The 13,896-nt window shown below is 37.7% G+C and overlaps 1 protein-coding gene across 38 annotated transcripts in view; it reads left to right on the forward strand.

Moving 5' to 3' along the window:
* Nucleotides 1-13,896, forward strand: part of LOC120867962 (sarcolemma associated protein) — a 157,833-nt gene that overhangs the window by 80,050 nt on the left and 63,887 nt on the right. For all 38 annotated transcript variants that reach the window (XM_040246472.1, XM_040246437.1, XM_040246435.1 and 35 more), the window contains exons 3-4: nucleotides 6,050-6,122; nucleotides 12,941-12,977. In XM_040246472.1, coding sequence (XP_040102406.1) covers nucleotides 6,050-6,122; nucleotides 12,941-12,977 — 110 coding nt within the window. The remainder of the gene's footprint in view (nucleotides 1-6,049; nucleotides 6,123-12,940; nucleotides 12,978-13,896) is intronic.

Below are 13,896 nucleotides of genomic sequence, written 5' to 3' on the forward strand. Positions count from 1 at the left end.
TCTTAGTTTTCTGAATGTTGAGTTTTAAGCCAACTTTTTACTCTCCTCTTTCACTTTGATCAAGAGGCTCTTTAGTTCTTCTTCACTTCCTGCCATAAGGGTGGTGTCATCTGCATATCTGAGGTTATTGATATTTCTCCCCGCAATCTTGATTCCAGCTTGTGCTTCATCCAGCCCACCATTTCTCATGATGTACTCTGCATATAAGTTAAATAAGCAGGGTGACAATATACAGCCTTGACATACTGCTTTTCCTATTTGGAACTAGTCTGTTGTTCCATGTCCAGTTCTAACTGTTGCTTCTTGACCTGCATACAGATTTCTCAAGAGGCAGGTCAAGTGGTCTGGTATTCCCATCTCTTGAAGAATTTTCCACAGTTTGTTGTGATCAACACAGTCAAAGGCTTTGGCATAGTCAGTAAAGCAGAAGTAGATGTTTTTCTGGAACTCTCTTGCTTTTTCGATGATCCCACAGATGTTGGCAATTTGATCTCTGGTTCCTCTGCCTTTTCTAAAACCAGCTTGAACATCTGGGATTTCACAGTTCACATACTGTTGAAGCCTGACCTGGAGAATTTTGAGCATTACTTTGCTAGTGTGTGAGATGAGTGCAATTGTGCAGCAGTTTGAGCATTCTTTGGCATTGCCTTTCTTTGGAATTGGAATGAAAATTAACCTTTTCCAGTCCAGTTGAGTTTTCCAAATTTGCTGGCATGTTGAGGGCAGCACTTTCACAGCACCATCTTTTAGGATTTGAAATAGCTCAACTGGAATTTCATCACCTCCACTAGTTTTGTTCGTAGTGCTTCCTAAGGCTTGCTTGACTTCACATTCCAGGATGTCTGGCTCTAGATGAGTGATCACACCATCGTGATTATCTAGGTCATGAAGATCTTTTTTGTACAGTTCCTCTGTGTATTCTTGCCACCTCCTCTTAATATCTTCTGCTTCTGTTAGGTCCATACCATTTCTGTCCTTTATTGAGCCCATCTTTGCATGAAATGTTCCCTTGGTATCTCTAATTTTCTTGACGAGATCTCTAGTCTTTCCCATTCTGTTGTTTCCCCCTATTTCTTTGCGTTAATCACTGAGGAAGCCTTTCTTTATCTCTCCTTGCAATTCTTTGGAACTCTGCATTCAAATGGGTATTTCTTTCCTTTTCTCCTTTGCCTTTCACTTTTCTAAGCTATTTTAAGGCCTCAACAGACAACCATTTTGCCTTTTTGCATTTCTTTTTCTTGGGGATGGTCTTGATCACTGCCTCCTGTACAATGTCATGATCCTCTCTGTCCATAATTCTCAGGTACTCTGTCCGATCTAATCCCTTGAATCTGTTTGTCACTTCCACTGTATAATTGTAAAGGATTTGAGTTAGGTCATACCTGAATGTTCTAGTGGTTTTCCCTGCTTTCTTCAGTTTAAATCTTTGGCAATAAGAAATTCCTGGTCTGAGCCACAGTCAGCTCCTTGTCTTGTTTTTGCTGACTGTATAGAGCTTCTTCATCTTTGGCTGCAAAGAATATAATCAGTCTGATTCCGGTGTTGACCATCTGGTGATGTCCATGTGTAGAGTCTTCTCTTGTGTTGTTTGTTGGAACAGGTTGTTTGCTATGAGCAGTGTGTTCTCTTGGCAGAACTCTATTAGCCTTTGCCCTGCTTCATTCTGTGCTCCAAGGCCAAATTTGCCTATTACTCCAGGGGTTTCTTGACTTCTACTTTTGCGTTCCAGTCCCCTATAATGAAAAGGACATCTTTTTTGGGTGTTAGTTCTAAAAGGTCTTGTAGGTCTTCATAGAACCGTTCAACTTCAGCTTCTTCAGCATTACTGGTCTGGGTATAGACTTGGATTACCATGATACTGAATGGTTTGCCTTGGAAACGAACAGAGATCATTCTGTCATTTTTGAGATTGCATCCAAGTACTGCATTTTGGACTCTTTTGTTGACTGTGATGGCTACTCCATTTCTTCTAAGGGATTCTTGCCCACAGTAGTAGAAATAATGGTCACCTGAGTTAAATTCACCCATTCCAGTCCATTTTAGTTCGCCAATTCCTAGAATGTCAACATTCACTCTTGCCATCTCCTGTTTGACCACTTCCAATTTGCCTTGTTTCGTGGACCTAACATTCCAGGTTCCTATGTAGTATTGCTCTTTACAGCCTTGGACTTTTCTTCCATCACCAGTCACATCCACACGTGGGTGTTGCTTTTGCTTTGGCTCCGTCTCTTCATTCTTTCTGGAGTTATTTCTACACTGATCTCCAGTAGAATATTGGGCACCTACCGACCTGGGGAGTTCATCTTTCAGTGTCCTGTCTTTTTGCCTTTTCATGCTGTTCAGGGGGTTCTCAAGGCAAAAATACTGAAGTGGTTTTCCATTGCTTTCTCTAGTGGACCATGTTTTGTCAGACCTCTCCACCATGACCCGTCCATCTTGGGTGGCCCTGCCCGGCATGGCTCATAGTTTAATTTAATTAACAAGGCTGTGGTATATACACTCAGTAATATAAGTATTGGAACAAAACATTCTTATCTGGTTGCTTTAAATACTTGCCTTTTTCAGATTGAAAAGATAACTAACATTTCTATACATTCGTTTATCTAGTTGACGTAAGAACCTTTTCAAAAACAGGATTGGCTAGAGTAAACTGTCAGCTTTGTCAGACATGATCTTTAACTGCTTTCAATAGTGCACCAACCTTGTACTGCCCGGACAGTATTAGCCCTTGGTTCACCTTACAAATTTGTACATTGTTTCCGTTGCTGGGCTTCATTAGAATATGTTTGAGCAAAAGAAATCCTTAGGTAACTCTGCACCTTTAAAAACAAAAAACACACTTACTGTCAATTTAAATACATTGGTAAACTGTCGGTATTTCTGGGTCTTCTTGTTTTGTGCTCCTCTGTTGTAGGCTGTTTATAATAAATCTCTGGGGGAGTCACCAAGCTGCGATAAATTCATTCATTCCCTGTCTTCTGCCAAGAAAAGGAGGCAGTTAAGTGCTTTTTGCAAGTGGAGATGAGCACTGCTCCTCTTCTTCCCTGAGTATTGAAAGAGATACCTGAGTATTGAAGAAACGATACCTTTACTCCTGAGTATTGAAAACTATAAAATATTGAGTTGGCAAACAAATTCATTTGGGTTTTTCTATACGATATTACAGAAAACCAGGATGAACTTTTTGGCCAACCCAGTATGAATGAGATACGTCTTTTGGAAATATTCATTGAGCATTTATTAAATACTGTCTTTGTACCAGATAATTCTGCTAATTACCAGATTTAAAAAGTGAGAAGCAATATTTATTGCCGCCCCCAAAGAGGATTGTGTAAATAGTAGATATTCACAATGCAGTGTCTTTAGTCTTATAAGCAGAAATAGGAGGCTCTGGGGATAGCTAACTCAAATACTTTGGCCACCTGATGCGAAGAGCTGACTCATTTGAAAAGACCCTGATGCTGGGAAAGATTGAGGGCAGGAGGAGAAGGAGACGACAGAGGATGAGATGCTTGGATGGCATCACCGACTCAATGGACATGGGTTTGGGTGGACTCTGGGAGTTGATGATGGACAGGGAGGCCTGGTGTGCTGAGGTTTATGGGGTCACAAAGAGTCGAACATGACTGAGTGGCTGAACTGAACTGAACTGAACTGAGTGAAGGAAATAAAAAGTCTGATCCTGGATGATAAATATCCTTTGGTTATGCAGGCAAAGGGATAAAGCACATCATAGACAGAGGACAGCTTGTGTAAAAGTCATGGGGTTATGAAAAGTAAGAAATTTGGAGATGCAGATAGCTTGGTTTTGTACAGCTTACCTATGGTATCAATAGAAGGGACTTCCCTATAGCTCAGATGGTAAAGAATCTGCCTGTAATGCTGGAGAAAGAAAAGAAAGTGAAAGTGAAGTCACTCAGTCGTGCTGGACTCTTTGCGACCCCATGGATAGTAGCCTATACCAAGTTCCTCCATCCATGGGATTTTCAAGGCAAGAGTACTGGAGTGGGTTGCCATTTCCTTCTCCAGGGAATCTTCCCAACCCAGGGATCGAACCCAGGTCTCTCACATTGCAGACGGACGCTTTACCGTCTGAGCCACCAGGGAAGTCCAACACTGTAAACAAAGAAAGTGAAGTCTCTCAGTGCAATGCTGGAGACCTGGGTTCAATCCCTGGGTCAGGAAGATCCCCTGGAGAAGGAAATAGCAATTCACTCCAGTGTTCTTGCCTGGAGAATTCCATGGACAGAGGAGGCTGGTGGGCTACAGTCCATGGGGTCACAAAGAGTTGGACACAACTAAGTGACTAACACATACACACATGGTACTAAAAGCAAAATGAGAGGGTGGGCCTGAAATGAAGGTCAGTAGTTTGCAGCGGTAATTGCTATATGTTAGGCAGAGAGTTTAGAAGGATGCTCCATACTATAGATGATTCTTGAATCTCTGCTAACTAGCACTTTACATATAATAAATTAGATATTAAAATTAGTATTGAGGAAACCATGCTAAATTTCTGAAGCTTACTGTACATTTCCAGATAATAGCATAGTCATATTACTTTGTGTTAATAATGCCATCTTCACAATTCATGAACCTGATCACTTAACAGGTTGCCTTCATAATGCATTAGCTCTCTAAAGTCGGTTTTCCTGAGATGTAATTTACTTACAATACCAATTTTACACATATAGTTCACTGAGTTTGACAAATGTATACAATCACATGTCCACCACTCCTCTAATCAATTCAGTTGCATTCAGTCACACAGTCATGTCTGACTTTTTGCGACCTTATGGACTGCACACATCAGGCCTCCTTATCCATCACCAACTCCCAGAGCTTGCTCAAACTCAAGTCCATACAGTCGGTGATGCCATCCAACCATCTCATCCTCTGTCGTCCCCTTCTCCTGCCTTCAACCTTCCCAGCATTAGGGTCTTTTCTCAGGAGTCATTTCTTTGCATCAGTTGGTCAAATCTAATCATGATGTAGTATATCTTCATCGCCCTCCATTAGCTTTAGTTTTTTTTTTTTTTAATATTTTTAAATATTTATTTGGCTGTGCGGGATCTTAGTTGCAGCATGTGGGATCTAGTTCCCTGACCAGGGATCAAATCCAAGCCCCCCTACATTAAGAACACAGAGTCTTAGCCACTGGACTACTAGGGAAGTCCCTCCATTAGCTTTTTTATTTTAATCCTTCCATTAACATTTAATTAGAGTTTATTAAACTAAATTAAAAAAAAAATTCTTTGAACCCTGGAGAATATAGTATCTGAATAGAGAATTTGTTTTTAAATTAACTTTTCAACTATGGAAATAATTTTTTTCTGTAAAACAAAGAGATATTCTGTACAAGTACTGCTTTTAAGAGGTTTTATCTCTTGAAATCTTCAGAAGGAGGAAGGAAGAAGCAAAGCAACTGTCTACTGAGTGACTGGTGTAATGTTACATAAAGATGTTAGGAGGTGGAAGAAGAACAACCACCAAGAAAACAAAACCATAATTTTAAATACTAAGCTGGTAACTTCAGACTGGAGTTCTCACTAACAGCTCTGATACTAAATTATCAGAGAGTTGTAGAAGTCCAAGCTGTTATTATACAGATTTTTAGAGTTGTGAGGTATGGATAGAAGTTATAGGTTGGGCACAGGAGATTTAGGAGTAAAGACTGGCTAAAATTTAAACTAGGGGAATAGTTGTACTTAGGTTTTGATACTGGCATATAGGGGAGAAAGTACAACCCCCCCACACACTCATTTGTATATTTCCATATACTCAAATGACTTTATTAATTATTGCTATAGCACTGGAGAGTAGGACACTTTCAAGACAATTGTATGTGATTCTGCCTTTTTTGTTGTGATTCAATATGGTTAGGAATGAGTTTCTCCAAGGGAATGAATATTGCTGTTAAACCAACAAAATTATTTTCTTTCCCCAAAGTTACTATATTTAAGAATAAAATACGTGTTTAAATATGAGAGGTACAGAGGTTTATGTTTAACTGATTATTTTATCCATGTTATTTGTTTGTTTTAACCAGTTACCCATGGGTGTATTGTTTCCACAATAAAACTTTTTCTACCCGATGGTATGGAAGCCCGGCTCCGCTCAGAGTGAGTATAATTTAATGCTATGAAGTTTCTGTATGAATTACATTGGTTAATAATATTCCAGATGATATTTTACAGTTAATACCTCAGAATTATTCTAATAATGTTAGAAAATTGATGTAGTGCTTTTGGAATATAATGTACTTCTGTTTAATATAATTCAATTCCACATTAGTTATAATTCTAGTAAATAATATATAAGAAAGCACAGTTATTTTGTTTCCAAAATTAACTTTGCAATGTATATTTTGATGAAAAATTAGTTTTTTAGACTATTTGGAGTATGCCAGTTATTAATGAATGATAATTGTATTCCTTTTAATCTGCATGTCATATGACTTCTTAAAGTATGGTTGCCTGTGAAGTTAATGCCAGTATCATAATCTTACAGGACTTTGGGGATGTTGACATAGTAGTCTATATTGGTGGCAGTTTTTGGAGGGATTTTCCAATTTTGTAGTTTTTTTTTTTTTTTTTTTTTTAATGAAGCAGTGGAAAGGTCACTTAGAGGAAGACAAACTTGAGAGGGGAATTTTGCTCATAAAATACAGACGTTAAAAGATAAACATATATACATTTTGATCTTGTACTTTTCACAGATTATTATTAAGTGTTAGAGGGACTTAAATAGTCTTTAGACTTAAGCATTTTTTAATTTTGAGGGGAAAACTTTGAATATGCTACAGGCTTATTTCTATCCCCAGCAAAGTATTTTCTGTCCTACAAAAGCAGAAATGAATATCTAAGGGTGGGAGGTTGAGAGCAACAGTGATGAGAAGGTACAATAGAGTGCTGAGTTAGGAAAGAGAGAAGAAGAAAGGTAGCAAAGAGAAGTCCTCCTGTTACTGTGATAGTGCTTTCATTAGGATTCTTGTATATTATGCTTCAGTTAGAGACTACCATTTTTTTGTTTTTAACCTTTTAGGATATCTGAAGAAAACAAATTTTAAAACATTTTAAATTTAAAACATTAATCTGTTTCTTATTCTAAATTATAGTTTAATTATGAAAATATAATTAACTTTGGGAACATTAATGCGACTTAGTTTTTAATATGACTTAGTCAAGAGTTAAGGTTTTAAAAATAAGAATAACTGTTAATTGACTAATAATGAATGGCTTCTTAAAGACCTTGATGTTTGTATTCATGGATTCAGAAGCTTTGAGCAGCTTCTTAAAGGGTCATCTCTGTTCTCAGGTTCTATCCAATAGGGCATGTGAATTTTTTCAAAGTCTCTACTAGTAAATTGTGTTCCTGTCCCTCTTGTTTCCCCACTGCTTTTCATCTTTGTTCCTGTTGCTTTCTCTTTCGTTTTTCTTATGTAGTTAAATGTTAGCATCATTTAAAATTTTATTGCCAGTTTCATTGTACATAATCTAGCTGACTTTCTGAAGAAGGTGAATTTTTGAACAATTCTCTGGAGTTGCAGGAAGGTCAGAGTGGTCTTTAAAAATAAACAGTCTGGTTGAAAGCCCAATTCCACCTATTCTGTGACTTGATCAGGCCTCCTTTTTATCATTTGAAAAATGAAGTTAATAATGGCACCTATTAAACAGAAATTTTCTGAGGAGAATTAAGCAAGATTGTACACTTAAAGCATTTGGTGTAATACCTGGTTCAGAATGAACACACAATGATTAGTGTTTCTGTTATTGTAATCTAGTATTTTTTTAGCAATCAAGATGCTTTTAAGTATGCCAGATTGTTTGGAGTTTAAGATACATTATGTAGATACCATTTTTTTCAGGTTTTTCAATGGGTATACTATTTTCAAAAAGCTGATTCTTTTTTCTTCTTTGATTTTTATTATATTTCACAAATAATTTTCCAATAATAAAAATCAGAGAAATTGCCTATAATCCCACCACCTTGACACTAAATAATAGTTTTTCTTTTCTACATTCCCTGTTGCATATCAACTCTTTGCATAATTCAAACGAAATACACCTAAGTCCACAATAGTTTTTGTCAAGTACAGAATATATCTTATGGAATGTTTTGCTAGATTTTTAGGCTTCTGTTTATTAAAGAGATTTTCATGAGAACAGAAATTACTGTTCTTGGGTCACTAAGAAAACTGTATTAAAAAAAAAAACTTCCATTAATAACATTTGCATCTGTTTGGACTTTATTAAGTTTATTTCCTTGTATGTGCATATCTACAGAGAAAAGGATACGTATCCAAAATAGCTATATCCGGATGCTGGCATTGGGTTCAGTTCAGTTCAGTGGCTCAGTTCTGTCCGACTCCTTGCAACCCCGTGAACTGCAACACGCCAGGCCTCCCTGTCCATCACCAACTCCTGGAGCCTACCCACACTCACGTCAATTAAGTCAGTGATACCATCCAACCATTTCATCCTCTATCATACCCTTCTCCTCCTGCCCTGAATCTTTCCCAGCATCGGGGTCTTTTCCAATGAGTCAGCTCTTTGCATCAGGTGGCCAAAGTATTAGAGTTTCAGCTTCAACATCACTCTTTCCAATGAACACTCAGGACTGATCTCCTTTAGGGTGGACTGGTTGGATCTCCTTGCAGTCCAAGAGACTCTCAAGAGTCTTCTCCAACACCACAGTTGAAAAGCATCAATTCTTTGGTGCTCAGCTTTCTTTATAGTTCAAGTCTCACATCCATATATGACTACTGGAAAAACCATAGCCTTGACTAGATGGACCTTTGTTGACAAAGTAATGTCTCTGCTTTTTAATATGCTGTCTAGGTTGGTCATTACTTTTTTCTAGGTTGGTCATAAGCATCTTTTAATTTCATGGCTGCAGTCACCATCTGCAGTGATTTCGGATCCCCCAAAAATAAAGTCAGCCACTCTTTCCACTGTTTCCCCGTCTATTTGCCATGAAGTGATGGGACCAGATGCCATGATCTTCGTTTTCTGAATGTTGAGCTTTAAGCCAACTTTTTCACTCTCCTCTTTTACTTTCATCAAGAGGCTTTTTAGTTTTTCTTCACTTTCTGCCATAAGGGTGGTGTCATCTGCATATCTGAAGTTATTGATATTTCTCCCGGCAATCTTGATTCCAGCTTGTGCTTCATCCAGCCCACTGTTTCTCAGGATGTACTCTGCATGTAAGTTAAATAAGCAGGGTGACAATATACAGCCTTGACATACTCGTTTTCCTATTTGGAACCAGTCTGTTGTTCCATGTCCAGTTCTAACTGTTGCTTCCTGACCTGCATATAGGTTTCTCAAGAGGCAGGTCAGGTGGTCTGGTATTCCCATGTCTTTCAGAATTTTCTACAGTTTATTGTGATCCACACAGTCAAAGGCTTTGCCATAGTCAATAAAGCCGAAGTAGATGTTTTTCTGGAATTCTTTTGCTTTTTCCATGATCCAGCGGATGTTGGCAATTTGATCTCTGGTTCCTCTGCCTTTGCTAAAGTCAGCTTGAACATCTGGAAGTCCACAGTTCACATATTGCTGAAGCCTGGCTTGGAGTATTTTGAGCATTACATTACTAGCATGTGAGATGAGTGCAATTGTGAGGTAGTTGAGCATTCTTTGCTTTTCTTTGGGGTTGGAATGAAAACGGACCTTTTCCAGTCCTGTGTCCACTGCTGACTTTTCCAAATTAGCTGGCATATTGAGGGCAGCACTTTCACAGCATCATCTTTTAGAATTTGAAATAGCTCAACTGGGATTCCATCACCTCCACTAGCTTTGTTCATAGTGATATTTCCTAAGGCCGACTTGACTTCACATTCCAGGATGTCTGGCTCTAGGTGAGTGATCACACCATCATGATTATCTGGGTCTCGAAGGTCTTTTTTGTATAGTTCTTCTGTGTATTCTTGCCACCTCTTCTTAGTATCTTCTGCTTCTGTTAGGTCCATACCATTTCTGTCCTTTATCGAGCCCATCTTTGCATGAAATATTCCCTTGGTATCTCTAATTTTCTTGAAGAAATCTCTAGTCTTTCCTATTCTGTTGTTTTCGTCTACTTTGCACTGATCACTGAGGAAGACTTCCTTATCTCTCTTTGTAATTCTTTGGAACTCTTCATTCAAATGGGTTTATCTTTCCTTTTTCCTTGCTTTTCACTTTCTTCTTTTCACAGCTATTTGTAAGGCCTTCTCATTCAGCCATTTTGCTTTTTTGTATTTCTTTTTCTTGGGAATGGTCTTGATCCCTGTCTCCTGTACAGTGTCACAAACCTCTGTCCATAGTTCATCAAGCACTCTGTCTATCAGATCTACACCCTTAAAATCTATTTCTCACTTCCACTGTATAATCGTAAAGGATTTGATTTAGGTCATACCTGAATGGTCTAGCGGTTTTCCCTACTTTCTTCAATATAAATCTGAATTTGGCAATAAGGACTTCATGATCTGAGCCACAGTCCACTCCGGGTCTTGTTTTTGCTGACTGTGTAGAGCTTCTCCATCTTTGGCTGCAAAGATTATAATCAGTCTGATTTCGGTGTTGACCATCTGGTGATGTCCATGTGTAGAGTCTTCTCTTGTGTTGTTTGTTGGAAGAGGTTGTTTGCTATGAGCAGTGCGTTCTCTTGGCAGAACTCTATTAGCCTTTGCCCTGCTTCATTCTATACTCCAAGGCCAAATTTGCCTATTACTCCAGGGGTTTCTTGACTTCCTACTTTTGCGTTCCAGTCCCCTATAATGAAAATGACATCTTTTTTGGGTGTTAGTTCTGAAAGGTCTTGTAGGTCTTCATAGAACCGTTCAACTTCAGCTTCTTCAGCATTACTGGTCGGGGCATAGACTTGGATTACCGTGATACTGAATGGTTTGCCTTGGAAACGAACAGAGATCATTCTGTCATTTTTGAGATTGCATCCAAGTACTGCATTTTGGACTCTTTTGTTGACTGTGATGGCTACTCCATTTCTTCTAAGGGATTCTTGCCCACAGTAGTAGAAATAATGGTCATCTGATTTAAATTCACCCATTCCAGTCCATTTCAGTTTACCGATTCCTAGAATGTCAACATTCACTCTTGCCATCTCCTGTTTGACCACTTCCAATTTGCCTTGTTTCGTGGACCTAACATTCCAGGTTCCTGTGCAAATTGCTCTTTACAGCATCGGACCTTGCTCCTATCATCAGTCATGTCCACAACTGGGTGTTGTTTTTCATTGGCATTGGGTAATTTTTATTTATTTCCTCATGCTTTACTTTACATGTTTTCTATAGTCAATATTTATTACTTGTATAAAATCAAGAAAAACATTTAAAACATCTGTTCCATTTTTATGGGGCAGAGAAGAAAACCTAAAATTGTATATACTTTTTTAAACCTTCAGTAGGCACCACATATGGTTTCTAGAGGTGCAGAGGTGAATTGTTCAGAGTGCCTGAGAACACAGATGTAAAATCAGAGGAGCAGAGCAGGGGATTAATATGGTCTTCGTGGGAGTCTGTACAGCATACTCTGGGGGCTCAGAAGGGAGGTGGGTGATAATATTCCATTTTATTCAGCGTCTTAGTGTCCTGTGACTAATTGAATTGAGATTTTTCTTAGAGGTTTGTAGTTACTAGAGTGAAATCAGAATTGTCATTCCTGTTTTTAAGTCCTGCAAGATCAGTTCATCAGGAACTTACCTGATGAACCAGCTGAATCTAAAAGCTTTACCTAATCAACCGTCAAGCTGAGTATGACTTGATTGGCCTCTTGGATATGGAGTGAGGAACAGCTGGTAGGGGGCATGAGTGGCAGCCTTGATTTGTACTCCATCTGCTCCCATCCCCCTCACCCCCTCGCGCCCCTACCCCCCGACACACACCTGTGTTACAGTATCTTACAGGGCATTTTAAGCAGGAACCCTGTCTTCCGTAGCTGCGCTGTTCTCATGCGAGTGGTAGTAGTGATCAAGTGCTACTATGTCTTATTATAAGGTGTTAAAACAAGGTATTGTTTTAAGCTTTTTATTTATATTAGCACATTAAACGGGGGAGTCTGGTGGGCTGCCGTCTATGGAGTTGCACAGAGTAGGACACGACTGAAGCGACTTAGCAGCAGCAGCAGCACATTAAAATACTCAACAGTAATCTTATGTGGTTAGTTTCATGATGATCTCCATTTTATGGATGAGGAAGCTGAGACCTATAGTGGTTAGATAACTTGCTCAAGATTGTACACCTGGTTAAGTAGAGCCAAAATTTGAACCCAGTCAGTATGGCTTTTGAGCCCCATGCTTAACTTCTCCACTACACTGCCTCTTTTATACTTTATAAGGCCAAAAAGGGTGATTAGTACCAAGTGATAGTGTGTTAATGTTTAATTTCAAAGTGATATACTGAGTTTAGCCTCATAACTACATATAAACTTGTAAGTGTGTGAGGTAGCTGGGTAGAGAAGAATAGTACTTACGTTTTGATTGCTAAAGTTGTACTCCACTAGAACATATTTCCAGATTCTAACCTTCTTTACTGTAGAGCCTTGCTTTTTAAGACTTTCTGTGTAGGACTACTTAATTTTAAAAGAACTTAATTTACATGTTACAAAATTTTAAATGGATAGTTTAAGGAGTGCTTCTTTTCTGTTTAGTTCTTATAACCAAGGAATTCACCATAGACCTCATTAATAGTAGATCCAGCAAGGGCATTTAATGTATTTTGGATTTTGTGTTTAGAAATATATTAATGTGTAAAAGGTAGGTTTGTGTATTTATTACCTTATTTTCCAAAAATTCTGTATGTTTATGAAGGATTAGAAATAATTCACATTCTTTTAATAAAATGAAAGAAAGTATAACAACTTTGGGGTTTAAAATATGCTCGTACTGTCATACTCTTCCTCTGTTGTCAGAAAGTTAGATAAAAATTCTAAATTTTACTTTTCAGTGTCATTCATGCTCCATTACCAAGTCCTGTTGACAAAGTAAGTTGCCAATGATTATTTTTTTCTAAACTGATTCAGCTATATTGCTTTTGAAAATGTTTTTGTTTGTTTTAAATATGCTTTACCTAGAAACTTAATTCTCTTTTCTAACAAAATGTAAGAGTGCATTTGGCTGTATAGTTATCTAGTCTGATCTTCAGTAACTAGAGAATGTACAGTGGATGTTTCTTAGGGAAAAAGCCTTTGTTATCTCGATTAGTGGCTGACTAAACTAGAGTTAACCGTAGGGAAGAAGTGTTAGTTACTACTTTTTATTATGAAATATGTTTCTGCCTAGAAATATTTGTTAAAGCTTTGTGTTTAGATAATTTACTCAAAATATAGTTACACGTGGAAATAAAACAGAAGTACAGGCTTACATAAATTGCTCTTTTATTGGCCCTGAAGATCAATTTACTTGATTTGGACAGAAACTTTGCATTAATTAATAATTAGAAAAAATTTTTTTCTTTTATTTAGAAATAACAGTGTATTAAACTGTAGATATTCTTGCTAAATAGCAAAAAAAAAAAAAGTCATTTGTATCTTTTGGCATTAAAGTGGAGCTATTGGGAGAAATATTTTCCTTTTTTTTTTTTTCCTTTCCATTTGGATAAAGACTGAAAGCCTACCTGAAACTGAAGTTATCTGTTAGATTCCTTTTTTAGAAGTAAGCGTGGTTAATCATCAACTTCAGCAACACCAAGAATCATTTTAGAAGTAAATAGTGGCCCTGCTTATTCAGGACTAACTTTAAAAAAATAATAATATCACCTCTTATCTTCTAGTTAGAATATTAATTTAAAAAATAGACTTTCTGAGCTTAATAAAGAATGATGGTAACATTACTAGTAAGTTAATATACAAGGCTAGGATAGTATTGAAAATATTACAGCAACCTGTTAGTGCCTTTTTTTTT

This window comes from Oryx dammah, unplaced genomic scaffold (genome assembly GCF_014754425.2).
Source record: "Oryx dammah isolate SB20612 unplaced genomic scaffold, SCBI_Odam_1.1 HiC_scaffold_9, whole genome shotgun sequence".
In the NCBI taxonomy this organism is placed as follows: domain Eukaryota; kingdom Metazoa; phylum Chordata; class Mammalia; order Artiodactyla; family Bovidae; genus Oryx; species Oryx dammah.